General features: G+C 39.2%; 1 protein-coding gene and 1 long non-coding RNA gene across 3 annotated transcripts; one reads left to right on the top strand and one right to left on the bottom strand.

Moving 5' to 3' along the window:
• Positions 1 to 103: 103 nt before the first annotated feature.
• On the top strand, positions 104 to 8479 carry LOC124049236. The gene is made up of 3 exons (XR_006841377.1): positions 104 to 230; positions 4164 to 6153; positions 8343 to 8479. It is a non-coding gene; the product is annotated as an uncharacterized LOC124049236 (long non-coding RNA).
• On the bottom strand, positions 7586 to 13193 carry LOC124049232 (neutral cholesterol ester hydrolase 1-like). Of its 2 annotated transcripts, none has more exons than XM_046370589.1 (5): positions 12981 to 13193; positions 11243 to 11468; positions 10750 to 10819; positions 9948 to 10119; positions 7586 to 9099 (listed from the first exon to the last, which is right to left on the bottom strand). In XM_046370589.1, exons 1-5 carry the CDS (start codon positions 13113 to 13115, stop codon positions 8479 to 8481), a joined length of 1224 nt encoding a protein of 407 aa, XP_046226545.1. In that variant the 5' UTR covers positions 13116 to 13193; the 3' UTR covers positions 7586 to 8478. The 2 variants fall into 2 exon arrangements, with proteins under 2 accessions (XP_046226545.1, XP_046226546.1); XM_046370590.1 differs by having other exon boundaries at positions 12907 to 13122.
• Positions 13194 to 14798: the final 1605 nt, after the last annotated feature.

Below are 14798 nucleotides of genomic sequence, written 5' to 3'. Positions count from 1 at the left end.
CACAGACATACATGCACTGAATACATGTTCAGTGTCTCATCACTGTTTTTATCTCCTTGTGTGTGTCATAGTAACATCTGATGTTTTTTTTGTTTTGTTTTGTTTTGTGTGAACAGTGAAATGCTGCATGCAGTCTTTTTTCCAAATGCCTTCTGGATCGAGTGGAAATATCTGCAAACGAGACCCAGAGGCAGGGCGGATGAAGCAGAAAGAGGGCCCTGGGATAGAATGTGAGCTATTTATCCCCAAATCTCCCAGCCGCTTTATATCCTGTCATTTTCAAATAGCTGTCAACCCAATTGAACTTTATTTATACAGCACCTCTCATACTTACATGCAGCTCAAAGTGCTTAAATAAATAGATAAATTAAAAGACAGTCTCCCTGCTACTTTCAAGGAATTAAAAAAAAAGCAATCGGACTTTCAAGATGTGGAACATAAAATAAGGGAAAAACTCAGACGTCAGGAGGAGTCAGGTCATTTAAAACTGCACAAATAACTAAAATAACTAAAATCAATTTTAAAAGATAGTAGGGTGTAAATCACGAGTTTCATTACTACGATACAAATATTCTAGTCTTTGGAAAGCAATACAATATTTTCTGATATCACAAAGTCTGCCGCAGTATGAATTTGATTTGGCCTGCGACTGATATGAGACAGCATCACTTTAACGTAATCAGTTGAGTGCGGCGGCTGTCCAGACAGTCAGTAAGAGGTTTTGAATGGCTATAGTCATGGAGAGTCAGTTCCCAGCGGTCCAACATGAAACAGAAAATCATCCCTCGCTCTCTCTCTCTCTCTCTCTCTCACTACCACTACCTTCCCCCACACAAGGCTAAACATAAATTATTCTGCTTTTTTTTTTTCCTCACTCAAAGTGAATCAGTGTTGTGAGACTTTACTGAGAGAGTTTCACTCTGTCCCAGCAGCACAGCCCTACCCGAAGTTGTAACTTATTATGTGACTCATAACTTACAGACAAACGACAGACTGGGTGTTAATCGGGTTATAAGCGTGTACAAAACTCAATTTATTTTCAGGAATGTCTTTAGTCACAGGCATTTGTTGGAATGTTTTAGCAACACGCTATCCCCCTGATGTCGTGTTGTTAACGCATCTGAGGACGAGGGAGAGAAAACAGATTCAGAGGCAGCAAAGTTTTCTCCCTACAAAGAAATGCAACTCACCTTAAACTCTGAGAGTCAGTGTGACGTCTTTGTAAAAAACTGTAACAGACACAGTCTCAGATAGCAAACGTCAGCATGTTTGATGATATATCGATATGATGATAGACATCAGTGTTTTGACATCTGATCAATAAATCGATACACTGATCAGGATTAATGTGTTATGTGTTATTTAATGTCTTAAGTAGTAGGGCCACGTGATCCATTTTCTTGGTTCGCTTTCGCTGACTTTCTAAGCAGTCCAGTTAAAACTATATTACAGTAGCTGGAAATAAAAGTGTGAGGGAGTATTTTAGTATCTTTAATAGTATCTAGTTAGGTCAGGCGATAATCTTTTTAAAATCAAGATGAAAATTGAAATCTAAAACCACTGCCAAGTAGTCAGGTCACAGCTCGCTTCACGTTGGCACCTTAATTATGTTTTGTCATGCAAACATCCCGTAAATGTTGTGTGATCCTGAGATGTTTCCTTACTTTTTGTTTCTGATAGTGTTTAGTATGTACTATACCATTTGTCAAAGAATACTGTTAGTCTTTAGTATAAAGAAGAAAAGTCATCATCCCAGTTATTGATACAACATGTGTTACAAAGGACATCCATTTATGAAGAGACAGCAAAATGTTTTCCCAAATGTTTTACTTTTTGCTTTCTCAGATCTCCCTGTAGCTGTCTCACCGATATTACCAATTCACTTTAACTTGGAGCAGCTGTGAGCAGTTCCTCCATTTCTTTTGTGCATTGCATTGATGAGCATCAACACAGTCAAAAACCAGCCACTTTTCAGTCCACATGTTGCCATCATTGTGTACGTGTTTTGTTTGGTTCTCAGCGTGAACACTTAACACACTCAAGATACTTGATGCTCAGATGTCAGTGGTGGAATTCAAGCATACAGTGTTTCTGGTTAGGGACAGTTTACCACAAAATCAAAAATACTTATTTTTCCTCTTAGTGCTATTTAGCCATCTAGATTGTTTTAGTGTGAGCTGCAGAGTTTTGGACATACCAGCTGTAAAGATGTCTGCCGTCTCTTGAATATAATGGAACTAGATGGCACTTTACTTCACTATAGCAGATCTTCTCATGCCACTTTCATCATCATCTACTCCACTGTAATTCAGACGGAAATATTGCACTTTTTACTTCATTCCTCTTATTTGAAATGCAAACTAATTTTTTTCACTCAAAACTAAATGAAATTGTTGAAAATGATGAAACAATCAATCAGATGACAGAAAATGAATTGCGTGTGTTTTGCTAATCGTTGAAGTCATTTTTGAAGTTAAAAACATTTCATGATTCCATATTTTATACATACATTTAATAATTAGAATTTATTGTTAATCATTTTGAGGTTTGGTCTTTTGGTTGGACAAAACAAACATTGTTAAGGTGTCAATTTGCACTCTAGATAATTGCAACTTTTTCAGAATTTTTACAAACCAAACACTCAATTTATGTAGAAAATAATCATCAGATTAATATAGAATGAAAATAAGCATCAATTACTGGCATCACACTGGGACTCAAGAGGGCTACGTAGAGACTAAATAGTAGCTGGCATCTTTGTGCCTGTAAATGGTTAAATAGTTCAAAGATCCTTGTGTGCTTTTATTGCAGAGGTGTAGCAGTTATAAAATCTGAGTTACACTGATCAAACAGATTAAATGTTAATCAGAGTAACAGTAAATGCATCAGCACTCTGTGCAGGCTGGTGTCCCACCGCAAACAGCTGGTGCTCTTTTTGAGTCCTCTAGTGAGAGCAGCAAAATCCTGCTTTCACATTAATGCATGGGTCATTATCATCTAGTGATATAATTGTAACTTTGGACTTTTACAACCCTGGTTCCGGAAAGGTTAGGATGCTTAGTCGACTGAGTCTTTCGAGGAAGCACCTTTCGTACACAGTTATGACACCTGTTACCCATAAACATGTTTATCTGTGGAACATTCAGGTGTTTTCTGAGCAGGACATAACTTTCCTTTTGTTTGTCCTTTTGTCCTTTTGTGATAATGAAAAATTGAAAATGAAAAAGCATATATTTACAACAAATAATGAAGTTGAAACATTAAATATGTTGTCTTTGTACTGTTTTCAATCAAGTAGATGTCAGAAAACTTTAGTAAATTTGCACATTCTGTTTTATTTATGTTTAACACAGCATCACAACCATTTTGGAATAGGGATTGTAATGCTTAAAGTACATCGTCCTGATTAATCTACATACTAATACTGACATGCAGCTCTTCGTGCGTGAGCAATGTCGAAAACAAAGTTCTATTTGCCACCGACAGTAACATTTTTCTGAATCTGATCCACCACTGTTGACTGGCGTTCCCTGAACACAACATTAAAGAGCTGACTAGTGTACGGTGCATCATGGGATGCTGAGGACTGCAGAGGTTAAACCAGATGTTTTTGCTAAATTCCATTAAAAAACTGTGTTTCTCAGAGATGTGACTTGTTGACCTTTTATGACTTATTACATCTTGAATTGTGGACTTTGAATGATTCGCGTTTTGATCTGTGGATAAAGTGCATGCTGGAATAAGTTCTCTGTTCTGCTGTGACTCAAACGGGATTAAGTGGTTATGGAAAAACAATGGCTGAGACGATATTCGTACAGATCTTGCACTCAGTCGTGCGGCCTGTTTGGCACCGGGCTGCAGTGTTGCAGAATAGCTGTTGCTTCACTGATCCACCACCCACACACAAAGTCTTTGGGTAATCAAGTCCTTATGGGCAATCGCACACTAATCAAGTGTGTTAGATCTGAGCGGACACTGAGCTTTCCCTGTGGCTCTCCACATGCAGGTTTGGGGATCCGGGTTTAGCTGCATGCAAGTTCATACACAAACCTGTCTGTCAGGAGAAGCATGTTCCTGCTCACCTCACCGATCAGATGACTTGACAGGCATGTTGCATTCTGTCACGCAATCATCTGATGGATTTGATTTCTGTTTCTTGGCAGGCTTTGACTTGAAAGACCAGTGTTCGTGTAAAGGAAGAGCAAAGAAGCGGAGGGCAGAAAAAGACAGAAACAGAAGCGGTTTCTTTGATATCCAGTGAGAGGTGAGGAAGCAGAACTGAAAACAAAACCAGTTCTTCACCAGGATGACAGATGGAGAAAGTCTGGCAGAAATCTTCCACTCTGGACCTGTTTTTATTGCTTTCTGATATCGCCTGACGTCAGCACACAGACATAAATCAAAAGCTAAGTATGAATTCAAGGATAAAAATAAAACCTACTGAAATGTAAATCCATCATAGAAAACCCATAAAATTTCATGATGTCCATAAATCTGAAATAAAAACGAAGAATGAAAAGCATAAAAGAACCACGATATGTGTGATAAATGATATCTACACTTACTTAGATGATGACAGCTGTCGGGAGGCTGCTGTCCAGGAGGAGGATTTGGCGCCATCTCCAGTGTCAGATTTTTACATATTTCAAGGGTTACTATAGTTTTTAATGCCATTTGGAATTAATAACTTAGCACATTGAATAAGTAATCATCAGATTTTTTCCAGAGGTGTTATATTTTCAATACTTATGACAACTAGTAATTGTAAATACTGACATAATAATCTACAATCAGTAATAACTGTTTTTAAACATAACTGGCGTATTTGTAGTCACAAAAGAGTAAAAAGTAACTTTCAAAGTACAAATATAGCTATAGTAATAACAACCATCATTAATGACTTAATAACTAAACTATGATTTAGTAAATAATAACTGTTTTTAAAGGAAAAATCCTTTATGTCTGATAGCCATTGTGGTTACAGTCAATAGCCCAGTAAGCTATTGAACTGTAACTGTGCTGTTTTATATCAGTATGTAGTCATTATAGGATAAATAGGAACATAATTGAAAATGTAATTTAATGGCAAATAAAGAATGGCCATATATTTAATACCTTATGATTGTGAGAAATAACTAAAAACAGAAACATGTATTTTTAAATTAAACACTGGTGCCTATTAATAATAATATAGCATAGGCTATTAATTACATAATAAAGTATAATTTTAACAAAGTTAATGTCTAACATGTATATTGCATAATGAGTATAACTGCTTAAAGCTAATTTCTCTGTCGGTGATCAGTTTGTCACACAACAGACACAATAAGCACAGACTGTTTGTTGGGGATATTAACTTCAGTTTATTTCCTTTAACACGAATGTGCGTGCATGAAAGCAACCGATAAATACATCTCATATGCGTAACCTCCATTTTCATAAATAAATCACAAAACAACAGATCGTGAACAGTTTACATTGTTCTCGGATACAGCAGTTTCACCTTGAACCCTGTTACATCACAGTTAAAAAAAAAAATGGCAACGACTAAATGGAGTTTAGTGTCTGTGATTGTAAGTTTGATGGCGATGCAGCTGCGTCTCCAGTCACCAAACAACCACATCTGGTGCCACTTTGGAGGTCAGCCGCAGAACTGACTGAACTCTCCTTCACGTCAGGTTGTATGTTACATGACAACACTGTGACCCCAACAGGAAGTAAGCAAAGTTAGCAAAACAACAGAAAAAACAACCAGCAGGAAGTCACTGATATTTTACTGAAGTCTTAAAGTACAGTAAAGAACAATATTCTCATTAAAATAAAATAAACATAACAATTTTAATTTTACTTACATTTTTAGAGTGATCTAAATGATGATATAAAACCACACATTTAAATGTGAATTCATCCACCATGTGTGCCTTGGATTTAATGACACATAAAACGTTCACTTGAGATGCTGTTTCATGTGATGTCTTCACTTGTTAAATGGTGTTTCAAACAATCATTTTTCTTTTCACAGATTTTAAGCCGATGTGGAGAAACGGAAAGTTAAACATCTATAGTTCCCTGCAAACTAAGCAAACTCTTCATCTGCTCATGAAGACCATGTGGTGATTCTAACTCCAGCACAGCTAATACATGGAGCTTGTGGTAAGATTCTTTTCCTTATTTTACAATCTGCTGTTTATGTTCTCAATAACTCAGCTGGTCTATAAAATGTCAGAAAACAGTGAAGAAGTGAAATCTTCAGATGTGACATTTTGTCTGACCAAGTCAGCTAAAGTTTGCCTCTCTCTTAGAGGAATAATTTGCATCTATTTCAGGCGCCAGGTAGGCGTAGGTGAAGGACAAGCAGTCTAGTCTGCAAAATTATGTTTATTTGCAACATTTCAATGTACTTTTGTAAGTTAGAGAGTGGGCAGGAGTTTGCTTACAACTTTGCTTTCAACTCTCTTGAAAAGTGACTCAAACATTTCTGGTTAAAACAAAATATAATTTGATGTGCAGTAAGGGTTAAGGTGGATTTTAGGTTTAGATTAACATGAGTTGTTGAGTTTTCTTCTTTGTAAATCATTCAAATATCTGTTTAATGGATAAAACATGCTCAGATGATCCCTGTAATTTACTTATTCTTACCGAGTTAACAGTCTTGCTTTAAGTTGTAGTCTAATATCAGATCCCAGATACTCTGATAAAAGCCTCCAATATCGCCCCCTAAAGGTGCGTATCGTCTGCAGCACTTCTTGTACTTTCACACACTGGTACATGTGCAGTTACTGAAAAAAAAGCCTTTGCAAAAAAAAAAAACTCGAATGAAACAAAAAAAATTACTCAATAAATAATGTGATCCTGCACCCCACATACCACTAGTGTTGTCAAAGAAGTCAATAAAACAGCTCGTTTATGGGATTTCCTGGCACTGCACTGGGGCCAGTTTTGTGTGTGAGCTTGGCTGAAACAACCTGTAATAACCTGACTTCTATTAAAACCTTATTTATACAATATAAAACTATTTAATGCATGATTTTACATACAGCGCTTAGAAATATTCAAAAAATCTTTCTCTGTATTCACAATTTTTCTCACTTCTAAAATAAACATTTCACTCCACATGCATATCAACCATAATCACTGTTTAGTGGAAAGCGAAACAAAACGTGTGTGTATGGAATTTGACCCGCATGTTAGGCACAAACTCGGTTCCCTTTAAGAAAGGAAGAAACACTCCTGATAGCCGACATTTATGTGAAGCCATGAAGCCGTGTAATGACCACAGTCAGTGTTTCTGCTACACTCTTGGCTCGCTGTGTTTTGGGCCGAAAGCCAAAACCGAGTCTGTCTGACGCTGCCTGTCGTCGGTTCGTTATATTAGTTTTGGGCCAGCAGCGGTGGGGGAGGGAAACATGATAGTCCATTTGGGAACTTGTCTCTCGTGGCAATACAGTCATTTTTGCATACATTTTAGAGCCATCATCATCATCATCATCATCAGAGGTTGAAGGATATTATCAAACATATAATATTGCACAATCCAGTGAGTATACACAGATGTGAACTCTGGCATACTTTTATCACACACAAACACACACAAACACACACTGTAACCTTGACCGTCCTGTTTTGTGTGTGTGAGCAGAGTGTTTCAGTGCCCCAGTGCATCGTAAAAGAATAAAAGCTGAAGATAACAGGAAGAGTGACTTTGACCTTTAAAACCAGTTGGATTAAGAGCCTGTTAGGCAGCATAATCAGGGCTCACATTTTCTCTTTTTGCCAGTTTTTACAGAAAGAGTTTCAAAGAGACATGCTGGTTTTGAGTTGTTGCCTTTTCTGCTTCAGTTTACAGTAAATATGGGTAGAGAAACTGGGTAGAGAATTTAATTAATTATTCTAATCTTAATTATTAAGTTATTAATAGAATATACATGGAGAACTGACAGTGTTGAGCTGTGATTGACATTTCCAAATTCAGACTTGTGTAGTACTGAAACATGTTACCTGTTGATTATGTTGCAGCCGTGATCGTATGGACTGTAGATCGTATGCCTTCAGCTCTTAAATAAACTCCTGGATTTTGTTTCTCTTGAAAATAACAACCTAAAGTATTCTGTCATTCTCATAACTGTTGCTTTGTATTCATGGCCTCTGACATAAACAGGAAAGCATCACTTTGTTTGGTTACAACTGAGTGGAAACATTTTGGTTTCGGGGTTCACGGAGGAGGTTTTGTGGTACATTTGACTCTAGATCTGCAGGCCCAGTGACATTCAGGTGCACCACACTGATATACTTGGTCTTTTAAAGATGTATATGAATGTATGTGGCTTCCCCTCACTTCTCAGGATGTCAGGAGGCTTGTCACCACCTCATCTCTGCAGATTCGACAAGGAGCCGTGAAGTACCAGACTTTCTGCTCCAGGACGTCTTTGGTGCCACAAACGGACCACACAGATCCTGGATCCGTAAAGCTTTGATTGCCTACAGATTCTGGTCTAGCCATTGGATGTAGTTGTTCATGCTCCTCTGTCCAACACTGGACATCATTGGCAGGAATGCAAACACCATGCAGCCATGAAAACCGTCCTCGTAGTGATCGCTGGTCACTGTGATGCCGGCATCCTGCAGGCGTCTGACGTACATCAACCCGTCATCCCTCAGGACGTCAAACTCGCACGTCATCACGTATGCTTTAGGCGTCCTACCCAGAACCGCCTGCTCTGCCAGCAGCGGTGCCGCCCTAACATCCATCAACTCCGGTACCTGGCTCAACACTCCTGCCGAGCCCCTTTCTTTGATGAGTGGACGGAAGTGCTTCCTGCGTTGAGCCGGGAGCAGAGCGGTCCAGTCCAGCTTGGAGCGGGTGCTGGCGCTGATGGTCGGCTGGTCCAGAGAGCTGTGATTGTTAGCAAGCACGAGAGGCTCCAGGGAGGATTCTGCGCCCAGGTACTGCAGCCAGAAACGAGCCATGACAGGCCTGTAGAGGATGGGCACGGCCTGGTTCTGCTGGTAGGACGGGGTGTGGAAGTCAAGCGCCTGCAGCACAGGGTAGATCAACGCCTGGACCTTGAACTTTACTGTCAGACTATCATCTGAGCTGAGCTGTGGACATAATCAGGTTTTAGTTCACAATTCAGCTGACATGGATCAACTTCAGTATTTACATTTAAACTGAAACAGCTGATTGCTGATCATTATTTGATATCTTCAATATCAATAATATATATAATATATTTTAAGCCACTTTTTGAAAGAATTTTCTGCGATTGCAGTATCTTTTAAATTATTCAGATGATGACTGGTTTTATTTAATTATACAAATGATGTGCCACAGTGCCCTCTGGGGGAGTGTCAAAGCACAAAATGTTTCTACATAGCTCCTTTCAGCTTTCTTTTTTCCCACTCATTGAGTTTTCACCCATAACTGTCTTGTGGAAATGCTGTAAAATACCTCTGAAATATAATTTTCCACTAAAACACCTGACTGAAATCCAAACTATTGGCATTCTTGAAGTGCTACCAGTTTCCTATTGAACTAATGCACATTTTGACCCCAGCTGGTGTCCAACAGATTCTAACCTGCTCTGAGAGTTGCTCCATCCGCTCTGCAGCATCTGGCTGATTAAACCAGATCGATCTGCCACACATAACATTTATTTCTGTCTGGTTATCGCTGTAGTTTGCATACAGGATCACTACTGCAAGCACACAAACTGGCTGGTAAGTTGCAGATCAAGAGACTAACTGGATCTGTTGCACATTCTGCACCATAGATACAGAGGAGCTGAGATGTTTTCTGATCAGGGAGCAGAAACAGTAGGAGCTTCCAAACTAGAACTGACTACCTCTCTGCTATGCTTTTAGATGAATTTAAAAAGTCACTGCACACACCACTGCTTTAATATCAAATGAGACATGTTGTGTTCTGTTGTGCGTGTTTGTTTTTCTACCTCCTGTGCCACAGCGGCAGCCAGGTTTCCCCCGGCGCTGTCTCCAGACACACACACCCTCTGTGGATCGATGCCGTAGCGCTCTAAGACCTGAGAGGACAGGAAAGCCCGTGACGCCGCCAACGCATCATGGTACTGATCCGGGAACACCGCCTCTGGAGCGAGTCGGTAACTACAGCAACAGGACATCAGAGGGAGAAAAAACTGTTATATTACATAATACTTTGAACCATGAACAAGTGACACAGGGCAGTGCCGCAATGTTCAGTTTTTACTTTTATTGGTTTTTCGAGGAACTCGTTGGTTTAAATGTTTGTTCTTCCAGATTTGTCCAGCCAAACACTAAATTTGAATGCTGATATAAGCAGAAAGTGTTCACTGCAGTTAAGTATAAACGCTGTTGTTGCTGTGCAGCTCACATTATACTTTATATAATATCAAGAAAAAAAAAATAACAACAGCAAAATAAGCTGCCAGACCTCATTAAAGTGACTATTAAAATTAATTTTTTAATTTTTAAATTCGGCTTTTTTTCTTTTTCACAAAGAGTTCTTATTGAACGTTCCACATCTCATGGCCTCCATCAGCTAAAACACACTTGGTCAAACGGCTGTTTCACTCAATAAACAGTTTTTCTCCTGTTTTCCACCAGTTTGTAAGACATGCTTTCAGATACAGTATTTTAAGAAACGGTCAGTGAATGAATGAAAAAAAAAACGTCAGTGATAATCACTAAAATATCAGCAACTGGTAGCTTAATTCCAACATTTTCCTTTCATTAATTTGCTGTAACACAACTTACTCAACAGACATGACGACAGAGTCCAGGTCTTCAGCCATTTTCCGACAAAGAAGGTCGTACGATCGCATCCCTGTGACGCAGGATCATGACGTCATATAAACAATAATCTCAGTACCATGTATCACACTGGTTTAACACATCGATGAAGGTTAAGCCAAAATGTTGATTTGATTTGATTTGTCTTCTCCTCTGAGGCTTTTTATGAGACAAAAAAAAAACAGAGCAGCAAACAACTGCTTGCTATGCAAAGATATGGCAAAATAACGGCATCCTGAACAGAGAATGACTTCACACTGCCTCTTCATGTGTTGTAATCTGACCTTCTCCATTCTTTGTTTTGGTAGCCGGGATGGCCACGCGTGATTGTTCGTGTATGTGAGTCCTTTTCTATCCTCTTCGCATCTAACTCCAACATGGTAAGAAACCTTCTTAACTTAGAGCAAAACAGTGCAGTAAAATATGTATCTGAAAACGTTTGACAATCTGCACTCACGTCCACTGCCAAGGGCCCATCCTCCGCCGTGGAAATATATGACCCCCCTTTTCAGCCGCTCTCCACCCCCCTTTGGCTGGAAGACTCGGGTCGGAACGCCGCCCAGGGTGGAGTCAGTCACGTGCACGGCGGAGCAGGAGTGAGCCTCGATCACCTCCACCCAGGACACCACCTGGTTCAACACGTGGACCCGATGGCACAGGCCCAGGGTGTGAGCCACGTCACTCTGGAAACGGAAACACACTCAGGTCAGTTTTTACATGTCAGAGGAGGAGAGGAGCTGCTGAATTTTCTCTGTTGGGAGAAGAAAGACACCAAAATTAAAACTTTAATAGAAATAAAGTTTTTAGCTTTGAAAGCAACTTCAGCAAGTGTTTAAGAATTCAGGGTTTGTTTCCTATTACAGTGTATAAATATTCTGTTATAACAAACGTGTTTACGAAAGTAGAATCAAAATTAGCATCAAAATCTAACAAAAATACCAGGAGTAAAAGCACTCCTGCGGAAAGGCCCATTTCAGTATAATAGCTCAGAAAAATTACTGATGCATTCATGTGTTGATCAATTTAATGCTGCAGCCAGTAAAGCTGGAGCTCATTTTAACTATTTTATATTCTCCATCTGCGGGCTATCCTGTCAATCCTGTCTCTCAGGGAACAATAACATTTTATCTAAAATATATCATTAAACTGATTTGTTGATATGAATCTGCAAAGTAACTAAAGTTAGAAAATAAATACTGTGGAGTGGAAGTACAAAGTAGCAGAAAAAGGAAATACTCAAGTAAATGTCAAGTAAACATGTAGTTGTAACTTGTTATTTCCACCACAGGTTTTACCCAAAAACTAATGAAATCCACCCAGCAGTTCTGTGGGTAAACAGTGAGCGGGTGTGAAAACCTGTCGAGCTCAGCAAGTGTGTGCACAAACTTGTTGCACTGCATTGACACATGAAAGAGTTGGGTGTGTGAACTGCCACTGAGGGCTTAGGAGCAGCTTAAGTCAAAACTAATATGTTATATAGGATTTACAGCTCTGTCACATGTGCACAAGGCTGATGCCACATGCTGTATCAACCAGGCACAGGTTACAGTGCGTTCAGCTGCGGGGTCAAAGGTCACAGGAGCACGCCGCTGAAAATCAAGTATCTCCAAAATGTTTTTTCATTTTTCAAAACATCATATACTGGAAAAAGAAGGGATTTCATTTGATGTTATTATTATTATCATCATTATTATTATTATTATTATTATTATTGCACTGTGTTCTTTAATTTTGACCACAGCAAAACCACTGTGTGTTAGTACAAAACAGTATACCTTTTTATTCAGTTTTATTCTATTCTGCCTTACTGCACTGCATAGTTTATTCTATTGTAAATTAATCTGTCATACGCTCACTAGTCTGTTATGTATATACAGAATGTAATTATCAGTATATCATATATATTCAGCTTCTATTCCTCTTCTCTTCTCTTTACCACCTGTTACTGTTCTACAAACAGCCTGTGTATAACATGCCGATGTTTCTATTATGGGCAACCACATGTCACCTGTGTTTTATGCCACTGATGCGCTGTCCCACTTGGCTAACCCTCTGCTCTGTTAACAAACGGATATTCTGCACTGACTTCCTCTTCTCTTGTGTTCTCAGTAAATTTTTGACCCTGCCAGCTCTGTTTTTCCTCAAATCAACCTGTCCTCTTCTGCCCTCCTGTCGGCGCATCCTTCAGCTCTCACCGCCTGCATGAAGCTCCGGAACAGCGCGTCCAGCAGCATCAGCTTCCACGGCTCGCTCACGCCGCTCGGTAGCGGCAAGTAAACGTAGTAGGCGGCCGCCGACAGCAGCACGGCTCCGGCCAAGCGGAACCTCATCGCGGCGGTCTGTATAACCTACCGTTCATATGGGACTATACACCCAAAGTCCCAGGCTGTCGGTGGCTCCGCTAAGGGTCGACGTAACACTGAGGAATGACCTTGGTTTCAAAACAAAAGCCACGTTTTAGGTTTGTGCTCTAGCTTCTCATAGCGGTGATGGCGAACAACACGGGATAGTGCTCTTATTCTGAAATTTCGTGTTAGGAAGTACTGTTTGAATTGTGTAATGTGGTTGCTAACGGGAAATGTAGTTCTTAAAACCTACACATCTACAAATAAAAATGCTGTACTATATTATACTATGTTATATTAAAATGGTATACCTATTACATTCTATAAATATCATTACTCAATCATTTAACATATTAGTTTAATACAATACAGTATTTATATATAACAGACTTGTTGACTTATAATTTTTTTCCTGTTCTTTTTGGATCATATAAATCTCTAAAAATATAAATCTTTTTACTTGCTCTCTTTATACATATGCTTTTTCTGTGCTGTCACACGATTTCTCCTCTAAGACTCGATAAAGGCTTATCCTCATTTTAAATACATACATTTTACATTTGTTTCAATAAATGCTCACTGAATAAAACCAGGGCCTTTTAATTAAAACATTTAAAAACTAAATATCAGTTATTTATCTGTGTGTTTTCTTATGCATGTGTGTAAACTAGATATAAAACAATAATCCAGTCAAGCAGAAACTTCAATTTCCCTGCATTCAGTCAATCAAATTTGCTGCCCTCTTCTGGATATTTACTGAACTAAATAACAGATTATAACATATCGTGAAGAACTTGCTTTTTCTGTGCTTGCGTACTTATATTTGTGTTTCTGGAGTACCTACCAACTCATTTAGCATGAAATGTGACAACCCAGTGACTTTTGTGTGAGCACTGGGCAGCCTAACTCAGAAAACAGAACAGACATTTCTTGAAGACCACAGGAAATTGTAATAAGTGGAATAATAGTTGGAAAAGTTATGGTTAAATGATAAATTGAATCATGAACTGAAATATCACATAATGATAACCTAACCAAATATTTGTACTCCTACTTTTATCAAATACACATTTGGATCTTGGGCTGTGCAGAGGACACATCTAACAATACAAAACAGCTGTTTTACTTGTCAAGTGATTCCCAAGTTCAATAAATAAAATGCAAAACCCCTCTGAAACCCTGTAACTAACTTTTTCTATGTCCTATATTGCTGTGGACCTCTCCAGTTTGATAATTAGCCACAACTGCTTATAAAAAACTCAAGAGTTGCTTATGTGACTCACTGTTAGCTATAGGCAAAGGAAGGAAAGGAAAGGAAAGTGACATATCTTGTCATTGGAGGGAACTCACTCCAACGAAATTCGTGCTCTGCATTTAACCCACCCAAGTGACGTGCACACACACACAGCAAACCCGGGGCAGTGGGCGACCGCGTGCAGCGCCCGGGGAGCAGTGGGGGTTAGGTACCTTGCTCAAGGGTACCTCAGCCATGGACACCGGGACGGGGAATCGAACCAGCGGTTACGGGTCCGACACCCTAACCGCTGATCCACGACTGCCCCTGTTAGCTATAGAGTGAGATAGCAGTTGACAGAAACAGGTTTTGTCACATCACTGGTCTTCAACTGTGGCTGAAGCCATGAGCTTTCTCTTAAGGGCATTTATGAA

Source organism: Scatophagus argus, chromosome 18, assembly GCF_020382885.2.
Source record: "Scatophagus argus isolate fScaArg1 chromosome 18, fScaArg1.pri, whole genome shotgun sequence".
In the NCBI taxonomy this organism is placed as follows: Eukaryota; Metazoa; Chordata; class Actinopteri; family Scatophagidae; genus Scatophagus; species Scatophagus argus.
Note: the sequence above shows the minus strand (reverse complement) of the source record. Positions and strands in the feature narration are given on the sequence as shown.